General features: G+C 37.7%; 4 protein-coding genes and 1 long non-coding RNA gene across 6 annotated transcripts in view; 3 read left to right on the top strand and 2 right to left on the bottom strand.

The window, feature by feature from the left end:
- LOC103459150 (uncharacterized) overlaps positions 1 to 5,377 on the top strand; it is a 43,161-nt gene extending 37,784 nt beyond the window's left edge. The window contains exon 3 of the long non-coding RNA XR_532686.2: positions 5,311 to 5,377. This is a non-coding gene — a long non-coding RNA (uncharacterized LOC103459150). The remainder of the gene's footprint in view (positions 1 to 5,310) is intronic.
- The window catches only part of ntn4 (netrin 4), a 30,549-nt gene extending 21,223 nt beyond the window's left edge, over positions 1 to 9,326 (bottom strand). Inside the window, exons 1-2 of the mRNA XM_008400477.2 lie at positions 8,796 to 9,326; positions 5,295 to 5,848 (exon numbers count right to left, since the gene is read on the bottom strand). Coding sequence (XP_008398699.1) covers positions 5,295 to 5,848; positions 8,796 to 8,841 — 600 coding nt within the window. The 5' untranslated portion in view covers positions 8,842 to 9,326. The remainder of the gene's footprint in view (positions 1 to 5,294; positions 5,849 to 8,795) is intronic.
- Positions 9,327 to 13,018: 3,692 nt separating this feature from the next.
- Positions 13,019 to 15,930, top strand: snrpf (small nuclear ribonucleoprotein polypeptide F). The gene is made up of 4 exons (XM_008400475.2): positions 13,019 to 13,146; positions 13,689 to 13,814; positions 15,268 to 15,332; positions 15,722 to 15,930. The coding sequence occupies exons 1-4, from the start codon at positions 13,144 to 13,146 to the stop codon at positions 15,786 to 15,788; spliced, it is 261 nt and encodes an 86-aa protein (XP_008398697.1). The 5' UTR covers positions 13,019 to 13,143; the 3' UTR covers positions 15,789 to 15,930.
- A 112-nt stretch (positions 15,931 to 16,042) lies between these two features.
- Positions 16,043 to 24,175, top strand: amdhd1 (amidohydrolase domain containing 1). The gene is made up of 10 exons (XM_008400472.2): positions 16,043 to 16,235; positions 16,727 to 16,833; positions 17,495 to 17,559; positions 18,713 to 18,990; positions 20,066 to 20,291; positions 20,809 to 20,933; positions 21,004 to 21,097; positions 21,166 to 21,326; positions 22,072 to 22,200; positions 23,834 to 24,175. Exons 1-9 carry the CDS (start codon positions 16,099 to 16,101, stop codon positions 22,175 to 22,177), a joined length of 1,299 nt encoding a protein of 432 aa, XP_008398694.1. The 5' UTR covers positions 16,043 to 16,098; the 3' UTR covers positions 22,178 to 22,200; positions 23,834 to 24,175.
- LOC103459147 (tetraspanin-9-like) overlaps positions 23,219 to 25,142 on the bottom strand; it is a 9,450-nt gene continuing 7,526 nt past the window's right edge. For both annotated transcript variants that reach the window (XM_008400474.2, XM_008400473.2), the window contains exons 5-9: positions 24,658 to 24,732; positions 24,481 to 24,582; positions 24,274 to 24,405; positions 23,674 to 23,757; positions 23,219 to 23,535 (exon numbers count right to left, since the gene is read on the bottom strand). In XM_008400474.2, coding sequence (XP_008398696.1) covers positions 23,464 to 23,535; positions 23,674 to 23,757; positions 24,274 to 24,405; positions 24,481 to 24,582; positions 24,658 to 24,732 — 465 coding nt within the window. In that variant the 3' untranslated portion in view covers positions 23,219 to 23,463. The remainder of the gene's footprint in view (positions 23,536 to 23,673; positions 23,758 to 24,273; positions 24,406 to 24,480; positions 24,583 to 24,657; positions 24,733 to 25,142) is intronic.

The raw sequence follows: 25,142 nt of genomic DNA, 5'->3' as shown, positions 1-25,142 counted from the left end.
TGTTTGTAATACCTTGTGGGGAACATTTTCCTGACACACACTACGTTGTGGGGACCGAAGGGGAAACGCTGCTTTTGGGTCAGGGGTTAGGTTTAGGACTAAGGTGTGAATTGAGTTTTGGTTAGGTCTGTAATTGAGATGGGGGTAGGGGTAGGCTGCAGAAATGAATGGAGGTCAATGGAAAGTCCCCACAAAGATAGCCACGCAAACGTGTGTGTGTGTGTGTGTGGGGGTGTGTGTGTGTGTGTGTGTGTGTGTGTGTGTGTGTGTGTGCGTGCGCGCGCACGTGCGCACATCAGACAAACAAAAATTTTTGCAGCACAAACATTTGACACCAGTTTTGTCTGATTTGAAGAATCGGACAAAACCTGAGTGAAGTTTTTGCCAACTTCACTCAGGTGGCGAAAAGTTTACTCAACTACTGAGTAACTGATCAAATTATCAATCATTTAATATTTACAAATTACATCATCAGGTGGGCCAAAATACAAAGAATTTTTGGTATTTGCGGACAAAAATAACAATAATGTCTGTAAATAACCAAACATAACAAAAAGAAAAAAACTCCAAATCAGTTTCTTTAAATAAAAAACTTATTAAACTTTCATAAAAACTGCAAAGTGTGTCTGAGTTGTTGGTAAAAACAAGTTTCTTCTTCGTTCAATGGGTAGAAAATCCAGAAATCTATTCAAACAAGAGTAGAAATACTTTGATAAAGTTACTCAAGTAAATGTAACGAGTTACTTCTCCACTCGGTGGAGTTTTGGTCTCTCTTCCCTCAGGAGGTCAGACTGCGTAACAAACACTTGCATTCTTACAGCTGACCTCATGAACGCGTGAATACTTTCCCTCCGTCTCTCCGCCATCACCTTTTCACCACTTCACAGGTGAACACGGAAAGCTTTCAGCACATGAGATGACACGCTTTTATGTTCGCCAGAGAAAGGAGAGAAGCAGAAAACCGAGAATGCCTGCGATCGCTCCGAGCTACAACCCCCCATCCCTCCACACCTCCACCCTCCCTTTCTCCGACACCCAGCTCCAAACCTCCAGTCTCACTTATCTGATCCCAGCAGCTCACATGCAACCCTGAGAGCTTTGATGGCTGCTAAAAACAACACGCAGAGCCTCGTTTTGACTCCTTATGCGGTCAAAAATGTCAGTTTTCAATCATGTTGATGCAGGTGGAAGCTAATTATTACTGATAAAGCCTTTGTTTTGCAAAACCAGCATAACGGCATGGTCTATTATTGTTCTGATTACACATTTAGCCTTAGAGGTGTCCTACTATGCTTCCTTGAACATGTTAGGAAAAGTTTATAGGCTATGCTAAAAATGTTTTGCACAAAATCATCCATAGATGATGAGATTTTAGTCTGATCAGTTCTGCTTTAGGACCTCTTGTCACTTTAAATCGAAATAAGCTGCTGCTGGCAACACGCCAAACTCAATGTTTACATTCATGTCTAGAAATTCCTACAAACAGATGCACAATTATACAAACGAAAAGCAAAAGTGAAGCCTTCTGCACAACCAACAAGAATGCAGCAAGTGGTTTCTGGATAGTAAGTTAACAACAAAATACTTGTCTTTTCCATCAGCCATTGTACAGCGGTAAAACTAGCGAACCAAACGGGCTGGAGCTCTGCTTGGGTTGCTAGGTAACAGGTTGGGGTTGCCAGGCGCAAGGTTTCCTCCAGAAAACTTGCTAAACCTGGTGGTTAGGACCAACCACTCAAAAACAGCAGCTCGCGTGTTTTTGAGTTAAGAAATGTTTAAAGTTGACAGGAAATTTTGAATTATACCTTGATAATTATGTGTTATTGGAAGATTAATATCTGAACACCAATTACAAAGTCTTAAAAAATGCAAACATCATATTTTTAAAAAAATTAATAAGTAATGCTAAGCCTAGTGGTGGGGGCACAAGTACAGTCTGGTGGCCCGCCAGGCTTATAATACACTAAGGGAAACCCTGAGGCTGCTGATTTGTGACGTCACATTTGGAAAGTTTTTGAAATAGCTCATTTTCCAGACACCAAAAAACATTAATCTGTTGCCATAAAACGGTTGGGTGGTTTTTTTAAGCATTTTGTTTGATTTTAGAAGCAGTAGAAAACCAAATGGATGTAGAAAAAATGTGCAACGTGTGAACTTTTCATAATAGGTCCCCTTTAAAAAGAAATGAGCTGCAAGTATTAAAGAAAACCATGTCCAACATCTTGAAAGTATACTTGTTCTCTTCTGTTTCTGATAGAAACCCGTTTATTGAGAATCTGGTATTGCTTTTCAGAACAGCTCTGGAGCCCTTTGGTTCTGGTACCAGTTAGATTTTATAACAACCATATTTTCTACTGTATTATCAAGGATTCTGTGGATTCGCTCTTCTGATGTGATTCTCCAAAGAGATATTAGATAAACAAGCTAGTATTTCTTCAGTATGTATTGCAAAACTAAATTCAGTAAAACCAACAACTATCTTTGTAAAAGTGAGACTGAAGACTGCAGAGGTACTGGATGAGCTAAAGCACCTTGGGTCAACCCTTCAAAACTGCAGAAAAGAAGTGCTCCACCCGTCTCCTTCTGCCGGGTGGAGCAGACGGAGACGACTGTCGAGGTGATTTGTGACGAAGCACAAAGTTGAGAGAGCGACGGCAAAGATTTCCAAGATGGCAGTGATATCTGCTCTGAGTTTTGGTTTGGAGATGTTCAGCAAATCAGACAAATATTCCTGGAAGCAATGTCCTGAATCTGTTAGCAGCTACACTGTAAAAACACAAAACGTTCAGTACCGTTGGTTTAGATTCTAGTGCAAATATCCAAGTTCACTTGAGATTAGACTAAAGTAGCTTGCAAGTAACTTTTATGAGATTATTTTAAGTAACTAACTTCTTAAAATTGATGAAAAGAAAATGTAGTTCACTTATATAAAAAATGTATTTTTCCCATAGTACCAGCATGTAAGCCTGTCAAAATAATCAATAAATCAATTAATCACATGATCAGTTAAAGCAAACTCAATAATTTTGATTGGCATGATTTATGGTTTTTTCTCTTTCTACCAAAAACTGAATTATGAAAGTCGTCAGTCGGCTGATTTGTGTCTCATATAGTAATTTTTTTATTTACAGAGACGTCATAATCTATTTGTTGTTTTATGTATTTTGATGTTTAAAATCTCTTCCAGTGTTAAATGTTCATTAGCATTTAAAGTTTGATTACACTACAGCACTTAAAAATGGTACCAAAACAAAAAAGTTATCATTTATCGCGATAAATTCTGGAACAATTTATCATACATCAGAATTTATCGTGACAGGCCTTCTAGTACGTTATCAATATTAAGGATCACACTTAAAACAAGCTCCTTTATCTTGCTGAAAAGTTACTTGTAACTTAGTTTTGTCTTGTTTCCAGTGTGCTAACTTGGTAAACTGTGTGTGTTTGCCGTGTATGAACGAGGTAAACGGCCTCCGTGGTGTAAAGAATCTGTGCAGCTGTCTTGGTTTTGCTCTGGAGCCTCAGGTTCAGGGGTGAAGCCTAATTACAGAGGTGGAGAAAGAGCGGCCAGCTGAGCAGCAGGAGAAAACAGCTGGTCCGTCGGAGCGCTGCCTGACCTCTTCTAAGATCTGGCTCATCAGCTGAGGCGTCACAGGTCAAAGGTCAGGCTCCCTGCACAACTGGCTCTCACTAACACAAGAAAGCCACAAACCATGGGAGGAAAACAAAATGCTGTTTACACACGGCGCTCCAGCAGCTGTCAGAAACGGTTTGCAGAAATAACCGCCCGGCTCCACAGCAGCTGCAGAGCTGCTCCCGACTCACACGCTTCCAATTAAACATCAGTGGATCTCAGGAAGCTCTGCAGCGCCGCAGTCAAAGCGTGCCGATTAAGCTCTCAATCACCTGGCTCTGCTCTCGCTCTGCTTCCTACGCCGCTCGCCTGTAGCCTGACTTTTCCGGTAACTGAGCCAACACGGGAAAATCGCTGATTCTGCAGCCGGGATTACCGTCCACACGCGACATGTAAATTATCTCATCAGTGGAGCTTTTTTTTTTTCAGAGGTTGTTGGAAAACGCTGACACACCTCCAGCATTTTCTCTGCAGGTGTGGTTCCGCCCCCCCTCTCCACCTGCCTCCTGACAAGCTGCATGTGTTTGGAGTGAAGGAAAAGTCGGATTTCAGCACCGGATTTAAATCTGGTCAGTCATTGAGTCCAGAGGGAAAAACTGTCTTCACATATTTAAGGGGTTTTGATGCAACGGGATTAAAAAAATCTGGCTCTTCATGATGATTAAGTCGATATATATTAGTGCTGAAACGATTAATCGTGATTAATCAATTATTGAAATAATCAACTAATTTAGTAATTTAGTAATCTAGTAATCGTTGACTGAAAAAAGACTCAAAAAAGGCAATTTGCTAAAAATGTATACATACGTTTGTACAGTTTCAGTTTAATTAGTGCGCTGAATGTTCTTTTAGCAAACACCCTTTCTTGGAGTCTGCATACTCCAGTTATTCCAAAATTAATCACGATTAATCGTTTCAGCCCTATGAAAAAACAAACTTTTTTCAGTTTGGTTTGGAACCTGGACCAGGTTTGGTCTATTGAAGCATTTGATGACTCTGAGCTCTGAAACAAGAGCAACATTTTTTAGTTTATTTTCTAAACTATTTTTGAGACGGATGTTGCTTTTAGTTTCCAAACTTTCACATTAAATGTTAGTACTAAACAGCTCAGGGTGCAGCAACCTATTCTCCTTTGTGTTTCACCAGCAAATGTGGGCACACTTCGGTCTAAACCTGTGGCAATTAGCAATAAATCACAAGATAAAACAAGCTTGATCATTTCCATTTGCATGTTTGTTTTTCTGGTGTTGCTTTCTCCTCTTTCTACTACAGACCGGACGAAACGGCTTCAGGTTGGTGGATTAGTCCTAAATAGCTGTTTTTTGTTCATTTACATTTTAGCTGTTGCTTTGCTTGTTTTGTTTATTTTCGATATTTAAAATATATTAAAATATATTAAAATATTTTTTAAATATCGAATACTGTTGAATGTTAGACTTTAAAGTTTGTTAATTTTTTAGATTGTGTACCATTATTTCACTTAAAAGTGGTCTCAAATCAGCAATATTGTTGTTTATCGCGATAAATTCTGAGATGATTTATTGTCCTGTAAAATTTGTTACTGTGTCAGGCCTAGGTTAAAGTTATCAAAAGCTTTTGGAAACATGTAAATGCACGGATGAGCTATTTTTTCTGAAAAGTCTTGACAGTTTCACCTCACCTCTCCTCGGCTGCAGGGATAAGCGCCAGAGTACTTCGAGGTGCAGCCGGCTCCATCCTTCCCTCTGCCTGCTTTTCCCTCCTCCAGCCCAAAGGTGGCGCTGCAGTTACTGGCGTAGTACTGCAACATCCTCCATGTTCGGCCAAAGTCCTGCGAGCGCTCCAGGGTCATGGCGGCAGGCCGGGGTGAGCGAAACACGAGGATGAGGTGCGTAAAGTAGAACTCCGTCTCCAGGTCCAGCTGGACCGTCTCGGACTCCACGCCTTCCGCAGACTGCCACCAGGTGTTGGGGTGGCGGAAGGACGAGTCGGACATGGCGCCGGCCAGGTGGGACAGGAAGGGCTGCGCGGCATTGCATTTGGAGCACTTGGGGGCGCTGCAGGCCGGGTTGGCGTTGGGTTCGGCGTAGGAGCAGTACAGCTCTGTTCCGTTGTTTCCGCAGACGGACTGAGTCAGAACCCGCCGACCCAAGGCGAGGTTTCCCATGCGGGGGTTGCAGGCCCTGCTCTCACAGCGGGGAGCCACACCGGCTCGAAACGCCTCCACCGAAACTCCTGGGTAGAGGAATAAATGAAGACTTCACATCAAAGTAGAGGAGGTTTTGTACCCCAAACAGCTGAACTTACAGAGTTATTACAAACAGAACCACAATATGGTCCATTTTCTATTGGCAGGGCTGGCACAAGCCTTTTTTGGGGCCTTCAGCAGATTTTCATTTGAGGCCCAGCATACCAACAAGTCAACACTAAATGCTTCATCATTCCTAGGTTACTCTATGTGTGTAACCTGCCTACTATCATTAGCATCATTCGTATTTAGCTTACATGATACCAATGTTATTATGGCTGTTGATTTTGGCAAACTAAAAAAAAAGGATTTTGTGATGCAAATTGGTCTTTAAGTGTATTTTAATTATCTTAAAGTAACTCGGATGATGAGCAGTAAATTTATAGTAAACAAGCGAACATGTTAGTTACCTTACATTTCCCCAACAAGAACTATATTAACCTTTTCTTGTGTAACAGCTATAAAAACAAGAAATCATTTTTTCATGTGTAATTGCATTTTGTCTGTGTTTTTTAGTGTTGTTTTAAATATATTTACATATGTTATGCTAATTTTGTGCTTTTGGGGGCCCTAAGCAGCTGCTTAATTTGCATATGCCTTGGGCCGACTGTCTCCTGGTACAAAACCTGAAAAAATCAGAATGACTTGATACTGGAGGATCATTTCAGTAAGCATAAAATTTGTATGCTCACCGCTCTGGTTTTATACTTTTATATTTCCAATAAGCCATTTCAAGCATGATATTCTTCAAGATGGCTACAGTTTTTGATCCTTTTAAACCAGTTACTTCTGTAACATGTCACCCATTTCCATGATTTGGATGAACTCTGACATTTTCGACTTTGGTCATCCTATCCATGCAGCTTTGAAGTAACAATAGGAAGCAAAACTAGATGCTGAAACTGAAACTGTCTGCGAGTCTCACACCAGTCGTCAACTAGAAGGAGATGAAGATGTGGCACACAGACTGTGACCCGGTTAGCATTAGCTTTGGCTAGTTTTTTTGTGTTTAACAGTTTACGATTTGCTTCTGCTAAACAAGTCCCGTGCATTAGCAGTTTAGTGTTAACTTCTGCTAATTTTTTTATATGTTTAGTGGTTCAGCGTTAGCTTCTGCTAATGTTTTATGTGATCAGTGTGTTGGCTACTGCACAGTTTAAGAGTGTAGCAGTTTAGCGTTAGCTTCTGCTATTTTCTTTTATATGTTTAGTGGTTCAGCGTTAGCTTCTGCTAATGTTTTATGTGATCAGTGTGTTGGCTACTGCACAGTTTAAGAGTGTAGCAGTTTAGCGTTAGCTTCTGCTATTTTCTTTTATATACTTAGTGGTTCAGCATTAGCTTCTACTCATTTTATGTGATTAGCATTAGCTTCTGCAAAGTTTTTAAGAGTGTAGCAGTTTAGCGTTAGCTTCTGCTATTTTCTTTTATATGCTTAGTGGTTCAGCGTTAGCTTCCACTCATTTTTATGTGATTAGCATTAGCTTCTGCAAAGTTTTTAAGAGTGTAGCAGTTTAAAATTAGCTTCTGCTAATTTTATTATATGTTTAGTGGTTCAGCGTTAGCTTCCACTCGGGTTAACATTTATGTGATTAGCGTTAGCTTCTGCAAAGTTTTTGAAGAGTGTAGCAGTTTAGTGTTGGCTTTTGGAAAAAAGTTGTTTAGCAGTTACCTTTATATTACCTTCTGCTGTTGTTACGTGCTTTGAGGTTTAGCGTTAGCATAGCTACCATTCTTATCTATGCAAATGTTTTTAGTTCATATTTTCTCCATTACAACTTTTTCAATCTTCCCATCAGCTTCCTTCTTCCTGAAAAAGAAAATCACCCCCATAGCATGATTCTTTCACCACCATGTTTCTTTCTCCATTGTTTTTGTTTTTTCAAGGTGCCACACAATATTTTTAAAATTGGTCATAAAAAAGATGGACTCAATCAATGACATAATTTCTAAAGGCAAATGGTTGCACTCGATTTTACACTTGGTCCAAATTTCTTGCACCAAGGACCAAATTCACCAAGTTTATCTTTTTCTTAAATTAAAAATGCAAAAATACTCTAATTGCAAATTATTTCTCTTTTAAATTCACAACAATAACTTAAACATTTAATATTTGAATGAACATTAAGCAACATAACTGTTTAATTTGCTCATATTTGCCCTAATACTTACAGTTGTGTAACTTTTTGGGCTTTTTTTGGTTAATGTTTTTAGTTTATTTGGAACAATTTTCTTTTAAATCTTTGCTGTATTTAGCCAAGCAATGAATGGATGGTTTAAAAGTTGGTGCATGTTCATAGCAGCCCAACTTTCTACAAAATAATAGTATAATATACTTACCACTACAAAATGTGCCCATTTTTGCCAAATTTTTAACATTTTTTATTTGCATTTGGGTGCCACAACTGGTACCAAAGTGAAGGGAACTAAATGCAGATTTTCAGATGCAAAAAAAAAAGAAAATCCAATTAAAAATATATAGAGGTTTGTGGTTGTAATGTGACTTTATGGGGGTATGAATATTCCTGCGAGGCAGAGCAGAGTTACAGTCTGACTCACTGTGTCTATGTACACAAGTCAAGTGATTTACCTCCATCGGAAATGTTCTGCAAAACCGGATAATGGAGGCATTGTGCACCTGCCTGCCGCAGACTGCAGCCAGCGTGGACTCTGACACAGATAAAGTTTGGCAGCTATAGAGAGGGATGAGCAGCATTCAGACGCCTTCCAGACGCTCCGTGACCCCCCTGCAGGGCCACAGTGTCAGGTTCCGCTGGATTTATTGTCCTGAACCTGCAGCTCAAGCTGGAAAACCTCAAAACCTGCCTCAAAATCAGCTTACACTGATTTATTATAACACCAGAAGCTTTTTACATGGCAGTATTCGTTACTTGAGTGGCTGATTGCACTAGTTTGTGACATAATAATTGGACTTACCTGCGTCTGACAACACGGCCAGGCTGATCAGAAATAAAACCAGCATATCTCCTCGCAGGATAATCCAGAGAGAACTGAACCAGACGGAAAACCATGCAAATATCTTGAAAATATAAAACAATAATTTAAAAAAAAAGAAGTTCTTCAGATCTAGTGTGGACTTTCTCTTTCACTCAGCAGCGACCCAATGAGGCGATAATAACGCAGCGCTCGGAGAAAACAACATGATCCCGGACGCTGCGTGCCGTCCCGCAGAGAGAGAAGGAGACCCGCAAAGGAGGAGGAAGAGGTGGAGGAGGAGGGATGAATCGGCTCGTCTGCAGCTCTCAGACCCGCAGCGTGGTTCATCTCCCCGCAGTCTGACTCCGCCGCCCGGTCATCTATTTCTAAGGAGCGCACAGACGCGGAGGGTTTGTTTGGTGACAGCGGCGCTGCAGCTCCGCCTCTCTCCCTCCGCGTTTTTTTCTTATTATCCTGCTTAAAGAAACACTCCGATTTACGATTCAAACCGCTTTTAGTGGAGCTTTCATTTAGGTTTGTCCACATTTTGTCACACTGTAACCACAAACTAATCTATTTTATTTGCGTTGTTGGAACTAGTTACATTTACTCAGTTACATTTATTTGAGTAACTTATTTTTTAAGATGTTCTTTTACTACGCAGTACTTTTTACTTTTACGTGGGTAATGTTTTTATGAAGTATTTCTACTCTTGAGTTAAACTTCTGGATTTTCTACCCACTGATTGAAGAACAAACATGTTTTAACCAAAAATTCACCAGATACAGACACACAACTGCAGTTTTTATTAAAGTTTAATGTTTTTTTTTTATTGAAAGAAACTGATTTAGAAAAATATATATTTTGCCTGATTTTGTTTTTTTGTTACTTATATGAATTTACATTTTTGTCCCTAAAATACCAAAATTTCCACTTAACTTTATTATTTTCTGTCTGATTATGTAATTTTTAAATATTAGATGATTGATAATCATCTAATCAGATGTGTTTGAAAGCTACAATTGATATTTTACAGTAGTTTTTGGTGCTTCTAGTGACTCTGTTGCTTTTCTCTTGATAAATACATGTAATTCCTCCAGTGCTACAAAACAATAAAGCTGTCAAAGCTCATTAGATTATATATTTTAATAAAGGTGCAGTGATGATTGCGGGTAAACTGAGCTACAAATTGAAGTTTGTAGTCGCAATAGCCGCTGTGTCTGGTGTCGATCCAAATTAGGACACTTTATTACATAAACAGTTGTGTAATTCCCTGCAGTGCTCTCAGTTTTGGACCGCCATGTGAATTCCCAGTGAAAAGCTGATTTCTGTATCCTCATTTCCTGACTAATTGTCTCACAAAGTGACGCACTGAGCGGAGCGCCGATTGATCGCTCTGCTGAGCACCAATCACCTCCTTTGTTGTTGACAATGTTGCTGTCCGTAGAAAGCCAGTGACATAAACAGGCAACGTGGAAACGTCAAGTTCTGTTTTCCACACGAGCGTCTGCTCTCAATAATTGACGCAAAAGCGGATTTGCTGGGACTTTTCCGAGTCAGTAAGCATTAAAGCGCCCCCTGGCGTTCGGGAATTGTATCCAAACTTCAGCTTGTGTAATCGGAGCGTGACCCGTTTTCTGCGGATGTGACCCGTATCCAATAAGCAGTGAGCCAAGCTAAACTATCTCACCTGTTTCCTCGGTTCTGTTTGTCTGTGTTCAGTCAGTGGTCCCGCTCCCCCTCAAGGAGACATTTTCTCTCCAAACCGCCTGCAGGTTTGCTGATCAACTTTATAGTTTATATTTACTGTAATCCAAAAAAAAAAAAAAATTGAGCTGCTCGGCTATTAAACGCCGTTTGTAAAGTTACACTGTACAAGAAATAATTTTTTAGCCTGTTAAAGAAAACAGACTTATTAGTTTATAAACGTTTAACTGTCAAATGAAATATTTAGCTAGGAGGATAAACATTTAGTTTGTAAAATATTTAATTTGGAGTTAAATATTTAGTTGGGAAACTAAAATCTATATAAAATATTTATTTGGGACCTAAACATTTAGCTTGCAAACTAAAAATTTAGTTATCTAACTAAATATTTAATTTGGAAGTTAAACATTTAGTTGGAAAACTAAATATTTAGCTCAGAATTAAATAACTAAAAGTTTAGATTGCAAACTAAATATTTAGCTTTCTAACTAAATATTTAGTTTGCAAACTAGATATTTAGTTTGGACCTTTGACATTTATAAATGCAAGGATACGTTAGTTAAAAACTAACTTTGAAAAATGAACAGCCAACACATATTTTTATATGAGAGGCTAGATGAAATAAATCTTGCTGTTGATTTTTTACTGTGTAACTTTTCATTCTCCGCTGGACTTGAACCAAAAGTGTGTGAAGGTTTTGCACATGGTCGGGTTCGTCAGCTCGTCCTCCGTTCAGCGGCTCCAGAGGCTCGGCGCTCCTCTGCAGGCTTCAAAGCTGCATCAGGCAGCAGACTGGAAAATTCCCACTCGCTCCCTGAACAAAGTCGATTCTTTCCAAATGGTGACGTCAACAAACGAAAGGCTTGGAGTCGATGCCAAGACAATGACTGGGAATCTTATGACACTGAGGCCATATTGTTTTAAAGAGCCGTGGCTTAAATCCCGGAATAGCTTGTCTTGGGAAGCTCATGAACAATAAACGTAAAAAAAAAAAGTATTTTTTTTAACGACCACTGAGCAGCTGCATGGGAGGTTTTTGCTTTTCCTTCTTTTCAGGTCTTTCCCAGTTAGGATCATATCCTCACTCTATTTGAGATCATTTTCCAATAATGTTTTGATTTTGAATTGGTCATTTTAAGCCTCCTAATGGTCATACACTGTAAAAAAAAAAAATCTCTAATTTTTGTTGAACTACCAGCAGTATGGTTGTCAGATTTATACCGTATAAATACAGTAAAATCTGGTAAAAGTCGGTAAAATGTGGTAAAATTCAGTAGAAATGCGGTTAAATTTCAGCAACCACAGCTGCTGGTATTTTCCCATTAATTAGAGATGGTATTTTTTGTTTTTTTTTTACGATGTATGTGAAAGCTTTGATTATTTTAATATATTGTTTAGTATATTTTTTCATTTCTGTTATATGAATCTTTTAAAAAACATTTGCTCATCTTGATAATCTGTTTTTAATCTCTTTAAATCAGTCTATTTATAGTAAATTCACAAATCTTTTAGGTATTTAAACTGTTTGTATATTGGCATGTATTGCCTATTTCTCAGATTTTTAGTGAAATTATGAAACTGTTTTGTCAGATTGTCGAAACCAGACTCCCTGATGGATGGGATAATTAGGGGAAACTTAAGTAAATAAGTCTAGTGATGTAACGTTAGAAGCATTTCAAACATGTTAAGAAAGTGCCAGACCAATTTCGCAGGAATGTTTCTGAAAGAACTCACCTGTTCCTGTAAAATCAGATTTTACCTTATTTACTTAGCTGGTTTCAACTTGTCCATGTGCGTCAGTAATGGATCAACTCTTCATAGCAGGGAAAAAAGTGCAATTACCATATGATGATGTATGTCTCTAAAGAAAAAAAAAAAAAGAGCTGCAGAGACAAAACCTGCACGATCCAGATCTCAGGTGAATATCAAATATTTTAGATGCCTTAACTCAGTTTTCATTTCGCTAAACATCTTACTGTCAAACACAGTTTTATACAAGAAATTAGAACAGAGGAAAACTAAATGTTTACAGATTGTAATAGAACCCAATAAACCGAAACGGTGTAGGATAGAATGGAAGAGAATAGAAAAGTAACACAATGCATAAAGATTATTAAAGATTACAATAACACCATGGAACAAAAAGGATAAATTAAAAAGTCGGAAGAAGATGCTGCTTTAAGCCAAGGATGATTAAATTCAATAGAAACATTTAGTGCCGAAACATGAACATTTACAAAAACTGTAAAATCAGAAATATATTGACTGGTGATTGTGGAAAACTATAAATATGACAAGATAACAATAGATATGACACTCCAAACTTAATTAGTACATTATAAAAAGATAGTCAAAAGACTTAAATATTTTTATTTTATTTCATTTTCCCCACTTTTTTAGTTTTAATGTTTTAAGATAATTCTCATTTGTGCCGTTCTCTTTTTAGTTGAGTGTGCGCATAGCTGACCGCTAGGTGGCGGTGCGAAAAAGAAAAAACAGGAAGACTGTCTCGGCATGAGCAGTGACGTACTTCCTGCCGGCGGCAAAGCGTGCTGCTAGTTTTTTGAACCCAAACGTTACTGTGACGAAAATATCGAATTTTCTACTTTAGCGTTTGATTAACTATTGAAGAGAAATAAATATGGTGAGTAAACTCTTAGCGCGGCTTTTAAACTTCATGGATATGACGTAGCGTTCTTCCTGTTTGTGTGTTTCCTTTTGTTTAGCGTTAGCATCGTTAGCTTCTCATTCATAACTTCGACCAAAGCGATAAAGCTGTCACAATTAGTCAAACTGTTTAAATAGTCGTGTTTGCCTCTGCCTTCTCTATTTACATGCAATCATTTTATTGAAAAGCAGAATTTCTTTAATAGACTTTAATGACGTTGCACGGAGGTGTATTGGTTCATTTGAAAAAGACGGAGCTACTATAGCTAAATGTTGCACTATCAGGATGTCAAGCCGCCTGTGATTTTCTATTAGGATTTTTTAAAAAGCCTCTTACCACAAGTAGAATAAAAGCTTTATAAAGCATAAAGTTGCTACTCGTGACATCTGGTTTAGAAAATAAGTGTTCCTGTTACTTTCTAAACCATAAAATATGTCACTGTCTTTGTTTTGCCTCTATTTTCACTGGTAGCTTGTGGTAAACTAAAGTTTTCTTTCCTGTTTCTTCATTTCCTGCAGAGTTTACCTCTGAATCCGAAGCCTTTCCTCAACGGCCTGACAGGAAAACCTGTGATGGTGAAGCTGAAGTGGGGGATGGAGTATAAAGGCTACCTGGTATCTGTGGATGGATACATGAACATGCAGGTGGGAACAACTCGGAGCTCTTCCTGACACTAAATATTACTCACAATGTGAGAATCTGAACCTAATGATTCCAAACAATATTTTCAGATGTCAGTATCTTACTTGGATTGTGATGTTTGATCCAAGCAGGATTTACAGAACGTAAATAAGCTTCTGAACTTTATCAGACGTGTTACAGCATAAAGTAAGACCTGCTTGATACTGCAGCTCATTGAACCAACTTTGGTTTTGAATAACAGAAATTTGTCAACATAATTTTTTAAAACTCTGGCTATGAAAGAAAAAATGCATCTTAAATGTTTCAGTATCCTTTAAAATTTCAAGTTGTAAAATTTGATCTTTAACATAATTTTTTACATAGAACAAAATATTTAGGCAGAGTTAGGCACCTGCCTAAATATTTTCTTAATATTTGTTCTTCAAACCTGAGAAAATGCAAACTAAATCTAGAAATGAGAGTAAATATATTTTGCAGATGTTATGTTGTCTCTGAACGTGAAGTATTTGTTGTGGAAACTGTAGTCATACTGATGCAACAGGCAATGAGACGAATCACTGATCTGCTTTAATTTATTAAGATTTTATATGCAACAAATTTGGCTTGAAGAGTTACCTAAGCTTTGTTCTTACTGCTGAGAATTAAACATTATATATATATATATATATATATATGAAGCCCAGATTTTTTTATTTTTAAATCTACTATATATTTTCAAAGTAAAATATTTCCTGCTTAGTTTGTTGTTGAATTGGTAGGAAAATAAATCACAATGAAACATTTTTGTAACATTATTTTTTTAAATGTTATTGGCCAGAGGTTAGTTTCCACTTGGTGACTTGGGTCCTCATTTAATGCTCATCTTCTATAAGCTACACAAAGAATAATAATAATAACAATAATAAAAAGGAAAATAAATCAAGATCAAATTATGAAACATTTAAACCAAAAACAAAATTTACACCTGCTCAATAATTCTTCACTGTATTTTACCCAAAATCCAGCAGGGGGCGCTGCAAAATCACCTACGTTTTGATCCACATTTGAATAAATTTATAATTTAAAAAAATTAAAATAAATTAGTAACTGCTTACCAAAGCTTTTCTTCTTCGTTGTTATGAACTGAACTTGATTTTCATGTGGTTATTTCTGTGAAGAACATCTCTAACATCAATAAAATCTGAAAACAATTATAATTTTGCAGCGATGATAAAAATCAATGAGAGAAATATTGGCAGAGTTGTTTTTGTCTGATCTTAATATCCAAGTAAACTTTCATTTAGTAACTTTCTTGGTAAATTTTTGCCACACAGAGTTTGTTTTACTCTGCGATGCTTTTAAAATGGCCGACGCAGGACAGGAAATGACTGTGTTCAAACAGGAGGAAGAAAACAAAACAAAAACATCCTGATCCACTAAAACCTTTTGACCTTTTTTATGCATGATTTCCACCAGTTGGCGAACACAGAAGAGTACGTTGATGGAGCGTTGGCGGGGCATCTTGGTGAAGTGCTGATCAGGTATGGAAACAGTTTTTTATTGCATTAGCGTCGCGGTTTATTCACATGGATGTGCTCTGAAAATGACGTGTAAAAAATTAACATTTTACTGCCACAATCTGACCCTGAAACACGTTGGAAGAAACAAATTTTAATAAAAAATGTATGCAACTGAAACATTTTGTTGTTGTTTTGAGTTGGATCAGAGTGTTGAGGATTTTTTATGTAGCAATCACAACTTGGATGCTAATATTTGTTAGCCACTTTTAAAAATGGGAAAAATGAGGGAGCATTAAATTCAAGACTGTTTTTGTTGTAGCAGAAAACAGGAATCCTAACCAACATCTGTTAACAATTAAATGTGCTGGACAAAGTGTTTGAACTTTCTTTTTTTATTTTTCCCTCCACAGATGCAACAATGTCTTGTACATCCGAGGTGTGGAAGAGGAGGAGGAAGATGGAGAAATGAGAGAGTGACGATGATGTTTTTGTAGTTGTACCCGGTGGTGGAGTTGACGTGTGTTTGTGTTTTCACCATGTGAAACAAATTTTGATTTTTACTACGATGCCTGTTTGCGTGTTGCGTTGCAGAAACAATAAAACGATTATTGTAACATTTCCTAAAGCGGATTTGTGTCCTTTTTGTTTTTCTCTTTCTCTCTGAATCTTAATGGGTTGGAGCTCCGCCCGCCCATCTCTCTGTGCACTTTGACCTCTTCTCTCTCTGGTAAATATTTGCCTCGTTTCCACCCTAAAGTAGTCTGAGCGTTGCTTTTGAAGAGGGAAAATGTCCAGAAATCACAGGCTGCTGGTGAAAAATGCCAAGCAGGTGGTTTTAATCTGCAACAACGGGGAGAAGTTTCTGACCAGGCATGGGATGAACAACCTGAGTGTGATCGAAAACGCCAGCATTGTTGTCAGCAGGTGAGATTTCACAAAAAGAATTCAAAAATGATTTTTAATTTTATGAAAGTGATGATAAAAGCTGCTGTTTGAGGTAGAAAGTTATTTATTTGTCCAACATGAGGCCAGATTGTAATGTTGCTCTTTTTTTTGGTCCGGTGGCGCCCTCTGCTGGATATTGTTGATAATTACATCAAAGGTCACTGGAATATTTTTTTAAGATTGTGACCAACTGCAACCAAGAGCCAACTTTTGTACATTTCCTAATTACAGTTTTAAAGTTAGACTTTGAGTTTTGTGCAAAAGTTTTACACCAACCCTAATCTCTTCATATTATCAGATCTCCAAAGTGTCTGAAGGTGTTTTCAGTCTGAGTCATGACCTCATTTAGTGGAAGAAATGTGTAAATAAATGAGGGATGACCCAAGATTTTTACACATGACTTCTTCCACCTCAGCTGCAGTCTTTAAAATAGTTAGTTTTTAATTTATGTGAATTATTTCTCCTGGCAGTGATGGTGTGATTAAAGCTGTGGGTCCTGCAGAAACCATCAGTGCTCGGTACTCTGAGTCCTCCTTCGATAATGTGATCGATGCTGCAGGGATGTGTGTTCTTCCTGGTGAGTATCGGCTGCAGTTTGCTGCATCCGTCTAATAAATGAAACTTTCAGACCTTAAACTGGAAAATGTTCAAACTCTAACAGTTAAAAGTGCTTTATTAAAGTTTATGCATGTATTAAGGGTAACTAAAATGCCCCTTCCTGATAACTTATTAACTTATATTTATGTCTTAAATCTATTTGAAGAGGCCATAAATTAAACATCTTTAGACATGAGACTAATGTAAAAATGCCTCCAAGTCAAGTAAAGAAGGTTCAGTTTAAATTAGAAAGCTGAAAAGTGGGAATTTAATTGGAAACTTTTAAGTATTGTATTTAAAACACATCTACCAATTAGAGAGGACAATAACTGTTAACGATTAGCATTAACCCGTTAGTATTTTTATTTTATTCTCAGTACTAAAAACTGTTTTTTTTTCCACATTAAGAGGAAATAACATCTGACATAAAATCTTTTTCCTCTCCGTATCTTTTGGTGTATGATGTATATGGAATATACAGAGAGCATAAACATTGTGAAATTTAACTCAAAAATCAGTTTACTTTGTAAAACACATATCTGGAAAACAAAAATAGAAAAAATTATATTTGGAAACTGAAACTGATTTCATTTATTACAATAAAAAGCACTGAAGTTGTTTTCCTGGTTCTTTTGTTTCAGGGCTTGTTGATGCTCACACTCACCCAGTCTGGGCCGGAGACAGAGTTCATGAGTTTGCAATGAAGGTACAAACATCCTGACCGAGTCTGTTCACTCCCACAGCTTCATTCAGAGCTTCTTGGGAAATCTAGAACTGGATTATTATTATTTCCCAGATCTGGATAAACATGAATAAGGAAATGCAGTGAAATATTTATTATTTTAGTCCCAAATAATACATATTCACCAATCCTTTTGTTTAGTCTCCAGCTTTATGCAGGGTGTCCACACATCCTCAAAAAGTCTTAAACTCATAAAAATAAGGCTTTAAAATAATTAATTTAAAAACATTTTGTTTAATTATCACTCTCATTTTGTGTGACAGGACTATTTAATCTTGTGGGCAGAAATCTTTAGTGTCCTGTGACTTCAGGCTACCGCTAATTAGCGGCTAATGTAGCCTTGCTAGATAGCTTTTTCCCCCCCTTTTCCCTCTATAGTAGCACCGTAGTGAAGCTGCCCCCCACTTGCTTTAACAAACATTTGTGCTATGTTTGTGCAGCATGTTTTTTGTATGTGCTGCTATTATTTTAAAGATATTAATAAATGTTTCCAGAGGTCGTCAGAGGTCAATCGGCCCCACCCCAATCAACTGTTGGTCAAGCAACTGTGCTATAAAGATTTTAGCTTCACAAACAAAGCAGAATTAATTTCTATCAATTTTGTTTGGTTTTGTTGATCTGTGGCGGTGGTGGATTTCTGGTGACCTCTGCAAACTTTTGTTTTTAACTGTAAAAATTCTAACGGCTGAACAAATGTAGCACGGTTCATTGACACCGTGTTTCGTTTGATTCTGTATGTGGACCGGTTGGTTGACCTTTGATGAGGAAACATGTATTAATATCTTTAAAATTATGGCGGCATAAACAATTTTTGTTCTGCTGCACAAACATTTGACTCCAATATTTAATTTGAAGGGGAGGCTTAGGAATCTTTCCGTTGGGATTCCAAACGGTTGAAGCTACTGCTAACTAGCTGCCAATATATAGTTGCTAGCTAGTTAGCTTTCTTTTGCGTCCATCATGGGTAAGAGTAAATTTATCTCCAGTTGGCTACTTCTGTTGCCCCAACCCATGTGATGGTACACATATTAAATAAAAAAAATGGCTTAAAAATAAAAATCGAGCTGGTGAAACTTGTAGAAACCGCTTAAAGATGGTGAACACCTCCGTCCTGCAGCTAGCCGGAGCCACCTACATGGAGGTGCACCGCGCCGGAGGAGGAATCCACTACACGGTGGAGCACACTCGAGCCGCCGCCGCCTCCGACCTGCTGTCCTCCCTGGGGAGCCGGCTGCAGCGGATGCAGCGAGCCGGAACCACCCTGGTGGAGTGCAAGAGCGGATACGGCCTGGAGCTCCAGACGGAGCTGAAGATGCTGGAGGTGATCGAGGAGGCGAGCAGATCGCTTCCCATCAGCATCTCCTCCACCTACTGTGGAGCCCACGCTGTGCCCAAGTAAGAATCCTTAAAATACTAACGCCACTTCTTAAGTATTTAATGTTCTTCTATAAGTTACATTGTGGTCACAATAGCGCTGTCATATTCTGTGATTATCTATATTTCCATAATATTAATGGTCAAATGTTAGTTTTTATTATTTGTTGCTGCTTGCGAAGTTTCCGTTTTGGGCGTAGCATAGTGTTAAAATGCCGCAGCGTCATAATATATGGTGGTCACAGAATGCGGTGTAACACCGGTGTTCTGTCGGTGTAGAATACCGGACGTTTGTTTTGATAGTCTGGTGCTTTGGTGTCAATGTGTCCTTTTTTTTTAAATGACAGTTTTGTTTACAAAGACTTCATAATTAACTTTATTGATTGTTTCTGTTGTTTTGTTTATTTATTTTGGATATTTCAAATGTTTTCCAGTGTTAAAAGTTCATTGATATTTGAGAATGGAATTGAAAATGTTCTCAAAACAACAATATTATCGTCTATTGCAATAACTTCTGGGACCTAATGATAAATTGTCCCAGTTATTATTGTGATAGACAATATTATTTAGAAACAATTTTCAGGTAATATATTGACATCGGCATAATAATGCAAGTTTGCCCTCAACAAACTTTAATTTTGTAAAAAAAAAAATTAACACTCAAACTGTAAGACATTTTAAATATCCAAAATAAAGCAATAAATGCAAGAGAAATAAAAATAATTTTTTTATTTAATGTCTGAAAACAAATTTAACCATATTAATCATTAGAAGGAAATTATTGAGGCCATCTTCATTGCTTATTGTGACAGGTTTGGCTTGTTTCATATAGTTAACAGTTTAAAATTTCGCAATAATCATTTAAAAGTTAAACATTCTGCGACATATTTAATCTGTCAATTTGGGGGAAGAATAATAAATCGATCAAACTCCAGATTAAACAATTTTATGGCTCCACTTGCTAAAACACTATAGAAAACTACAGTGTACATTTATTTTCAACTATGCAGTTAATATGAAATTTATGCACAAAAAGCTTGGAGTTATGCTGAAATGATGGGTTGAATGTAACGCAGGCCGTGTTTCTGTCCCTCAGGGGGAAAACGGTGGCAGAAGCCACAGAGGACGTCCTGCAGGTTCAGCTTCCTCGGCTGAAGGAGCTGATGTCGGCCGGGAGACTGAAGGTCCAGAACATCGACGTTTTCTGTGAGCAGGGAGTTTTTGATCTGGACTCGACGCGCGCCGTCCTGCTGGCTGGGAAAGAAATGGGGCTGAACATCAACTTCCATGGAGACGAGCTGCATCCCATGAACGCTGCAAAGGTCAATTACTTGACCATTTGTAGCAAAGGGTCTGCAGCGTTGGGCTGATTTGTTTATTTTTGAATTGATCGATTAATAATTGGATGGCGAAAGATGCCCAAGAAATTTTCTTTATAAATTTTGAACCAGGTGAAGCTAAAACTTGAGGTCATATTTACTGAGTTTTGTTTTTCTTAATTGCAAAATGTATTTATATGTTTTGTGTCAAGTTTTTCCATTTCTAAATAAGACTGCAGCTAACATTTATTTTAATAATAGATTATTCTGAATAAAAATTTAAACATGCTGCAGATTTGTGTAATCACTTAAGCTTTTTTATGTAATATTAGAAATGCATAAAAAATGGAAATTGGCAAATAAAATAAATATTTTATTGTTTAAAATGCAGGGACAGATCATAACTTTGCCACTTGAGGAGTTCTGAGTGGAATAACGTGTTTTTCTTCTGCCCTGATTCATCAAAAGTTTATTTTTTTAAATGGATTATTCATTAAAACAAGCTGCTGCTGTGTCTCAGATGGGAGCGGACCTCGGAGCGTTGGCCATCAGCCATCTTGAGGAGGTCACGGACGAAGGGATCGTCGCCATGGCGAAATCGAAAACCGCCGCCGTCCTCCTCCCGACCACGGCTTACATCCTGCGGTACTGAGACAGCGACCCGGCGCTCTCTGCTCCTGGGATTTGTAGTTCATGGATGTTTCTGTGCCCTCAGGCTGCCTCAGCCTCGGGCCAGAGACATGCTGGAGGCAGGCGTGATCGTCGCCCTCGGCAGCGACTTCAACCCCAACGCTTACTGCTGCTCCATGGTCAGAACTCGCTGCTAGCTTCCTGTCCGTCTCAACCCGTTCTCCTCATGAAAATGTTTTATTTTCAGCCGGTAGTGATGCATCTAGCCTGCGTCAACATGAGGATGTCCATGACGGAGGCTTTGGCTGCCGCTACCATCAACGCCGCGTACGCGCTCGGCCGCTCCGACACGCACGGATCCCTGGAGGTGAACAAACACGGAGACCTGCTGATCCTGAACGCAACACGGTAAATAAACTCTCCGAAGTTTATCCAGGATGTCAGCGATGCATCTAAAGCCTTATACGTAAATATCAGATCTTAACTGTTCTGGCAGGAATATTTAGTCTCATGTTCTATGTAGTTTTTCTTCTCATGGGACTTTTCTCCCACGCCTACATCATTGGCTTTTGCGACTTGAGGCGGTTGAGTATGGAAGGCCAAAATGGACATAAATTGACATTTTCACTGTATGTCTGGAAAAAAACGTCAAGCCAAAAAAAATGCTGGTTTTTGACACTGAAATTGTAAAATATCCTGCTGATATGTTTAATTGTGTAATTGCTCTGTTAAACAATAAAATGTAAGACCTGTGTTTAACATATTTAAGGCCAATTTATATGTTTTCTAAAAAAAATAATGACTGTTTAAGATCTCAATGTATGGCGCCAACGTTCTCAACTTAAATCAGCATCAAGATGGAATAGAATTTAGATGCTTCAAACAGCAAAACTGGCCGACATTGAGTTTAATGTCAACCGTATTGTAAATTTAGTGGGTAAATGATGGGAATCCTACCAATTTAAATAATCTCCATTTTTTAAATGAATGGAGCTACAACTTGGTGATTTTTAAAACTACACTGGAAAAACAAATGGTTTCAATCATTTACCCCTAATTGGAGCTGATTTTAGGGTTTTCATCCTGGACTCATTTAAAGTCAACAAATTCAAACGTCGGTCTTTAGTTTTAAGACTTTCTCTGCTGTTTGAAGGTGGGAGCACCTGATTTACCAACTGGGCGGACATCAGGAGCTCATCCGCTACGTCGTCGTCAGAGGAAACATCGTGTACGATAACGACAAAACCCTTGACCTCTGACCCCGAAGGAACTCCCAGCAGAGGTACGTCTAAAAATAAAACCACAGCTTTCAGAAAAAAACTGCTGGTTTTATCTCTGCCACCAAATTGAGTGCATATATCTGTGAATGAACAATAGTCAGTGATGTGTATTTAAATCTCAATCAGCTGCAGAAAAGCCCAAACGAATTGGTTGGATTTATACAAAAAGACAACACTTGGAATTTGTAGCCCAAGAATATTCTTGCTTACTTTGTGCATTTTAGGTAATTTAATTTTTTACCAACTTTTTCAGTTTGAAAGTTCCACAGTCTCACTTCTAAAATGTAAGAATAGTGATAGAAAAAACCGTTTTGCTGCTTTATGTAAGCATATTTGTACATTTGGCACAAAATTAAAGTTAAATCCTACCATTGTGTTTTGATTGGCTGAAAAAGCTGGAGATTTAAAGGCACACTGACTGCATAGTTTGGTCACAGATAGGATTAGGATCACTGGGAAAATAAAGCAGTTCTGACTTCTCAGAATTCTGATTTCTAGATTTTACCTAGAGATATTCTATAGATTATATATACATCGAGACATAATTTTCTAGATTTTACCTAGAGATATCTATTTTGTCTCATTTTCTAGATTTTTTCTCGAGATGTTCTCTAGATTATATATATACATCATTTTCTAGATTTTACCTAGAGATATCTAGATATTTTCTAGATTTCTATCTCGATGTTTTCTAGATTATATATTTTTCTAGATTATCTAGATCTCTTTTCTAGATTTTTATCTCGAGATGTTTTCTAGATTATATATACATCATTTTCTAGATTTTACCTAGAGATATCTAGATATTTTCTAGATTATCTAGATCTCTTTTCTAGATTATATATTTTTCTAGATTATCTAGATCTCTTTTCTAGATTTTTATCTCGAGATGTTTTCTAGATTTTACCTAGAGATATCTAGATATTTTCTAGATTATCTAGATCTCTTTTCTAGATTCTCATTATCTACTTTAATCTCAGAATTCTGAGAAAATCAGCAGAAATAAAGAAAAACCTCAGATTGGTGATTATTAGCCTTTATTGAACATTTTAGTTAATAATCACTTTCCACAGGCAGGGATTTAAACCTGATCTACCATCCATACATTTTCAGTCGAGGCTTATTAAAAGGAATAAAAAACTATTTTAGATGATGTTAAAACAGAATATTTGAGTGCATAGATTAAGTAAAAGTAACAGTGGCAAACATGTTAACTGGCTTTCTAAACTATGAAGGTTTGAGTACCAGAGCTGATCTGGAACCAGTTAAGCTTCGTATTTCTTCCCGGCTCGGTGGATCTGTTGGTAAAGGGTCATGGAGAACGCCATGCCCAGCAGCTGGAAGAAAGAGATGATGTTCAATCATTACATGCAACAACAATAGAGAAGATTTATATCAATTGGTTCTGGTTATATTCTGTTCTAGTAAATTGATAAATTTGACATGAAGTTTCATAATTAAGTTAATGTTCTCACCTGTATGATCAACACACACATGGCTATGGTTCCCAGCAGGTGTTTGTTAGCATCCACCCACTGCTCCGCCTTATCATAGCAGCCCTGAATACAGAAAACCTTTGAGTTAATCAATGACACTTTCATGAAAATTTAATTCTTGTTCTGTTTTTCCTTCCAGGTGAATTGGGACTGGATCTACATCCATGTGGGAAGTGCATGTTGTTCTTCTGGAATGTGATTTAAATGGCTCAGTTAAACAAAATAAATTAATATGAGTGAAAACTTTCAGTTAATGCAAAAATATCACTCAGAGTACTACATTTGTACACGGTACTCTAAAAAACCTAAACTGAGCTGAGATGCTAAAAACCCTCATGTTGACCAACAGTGACGAACTGCAATGTGAAAAAAAATGTTACGTTTGGGGTGCAGGAAGTCAGAACTTTATTCTTGTGATTTCTTTTCATCAAAATGTTACTGATAAAGCATCGTCAATAAATACCTTCATGTATAAATAATTGTTTACTTCTCTTAGTGTGATTTATTTTGCTTTCCAATGTACCAGATCATGAAAAAGAAGAAAACCTGATCATAAAAACTGTAGTTAGTTAATCTCACTTCTATCCAGAAGGCGTTCGATGCGTTGCGGCCACAGTTCAGGTGACTCTGCTGGCAGCAGCTGTCTGGAACGACCTTCTCCTGCATGACCCTGGACCAGTCGTCTGCGTTCGTCACGCCACAGCACTTCCACTACAGAGGAGGAAACCAGTTCAGGAAAAAGAAACCACAGAGATAAAAACAAACCTCCTCACTTGGGTGGTCTACCTCTCTCTGTATGGTGTTCCACGCATCCCTCAGGCCGGCATTGTTCTCTGTGTTGTACAGAACCAGCCCCTCCTTTAGGTCCTGTCTGGCGTTTTCCCTCACCTGGGAAGAGAAACGGTGTGAGGATTATGGGTAATGCACACAAACAAAGCACAGAGGGCAGGAGTCACGTTTTACCTCTTCTATGTAGACAAAGAAGAGGGTGAGGAGGATCAGTTCAGCCAAAAGGATGATCAACAGAACGATGAAGAACTGTTAGAAAGAGGGAAGAGTGTTTACTTCCTGAAGATTAACAGCCAAAAGTTGTACTGAAAAGAAAATATATTAAAAAACACAGGTGAGTGTAGTGTCCAAAATGAGAAAATGACACATGCTAAACTATGATGTCAAAAATTGGATGAAAAGAGAAACTCTAAACTGTCAAAAAACAACCAAAATTATACAAACTAAACTATTGATGTCAAAAAAAAGAGAAAGTGACACAAACTAAACTTTCAAAAATGAGAAATTATAAACCATGATGTCAAAAAACAACCAGTTACACAAACGAAACGATGATGTCAAGCATGACATTAAACGATAAATTCTAAAGTATGATGTGAAAAAACAAACAGTTACACATTTTAAAATGTCAAAAAAACAACATAGTGACACAAACTAAA

This window comes from Poecilia reticulata, linkage group LG23, assembly GCF_000633615.1.
Source record: "Poecilia reticulata strain Guanapo linkage group LG23, Guppy_female_1.0+MT, whole genome shotgun sequence".
In the NCBI taxonomy this organism is placed as follows: domain Eukaryota; kingdom Metazoa; phylum Chordata; class Actinopteri; order Cyprinodontiformes; family Poeciliidae; genus Poecilia; species Poecilia reticulata.
Note: the sequence above shows the minus strand (reverse complement) of the source record. Positions and strands in the feature narration are given on the sequence as shown.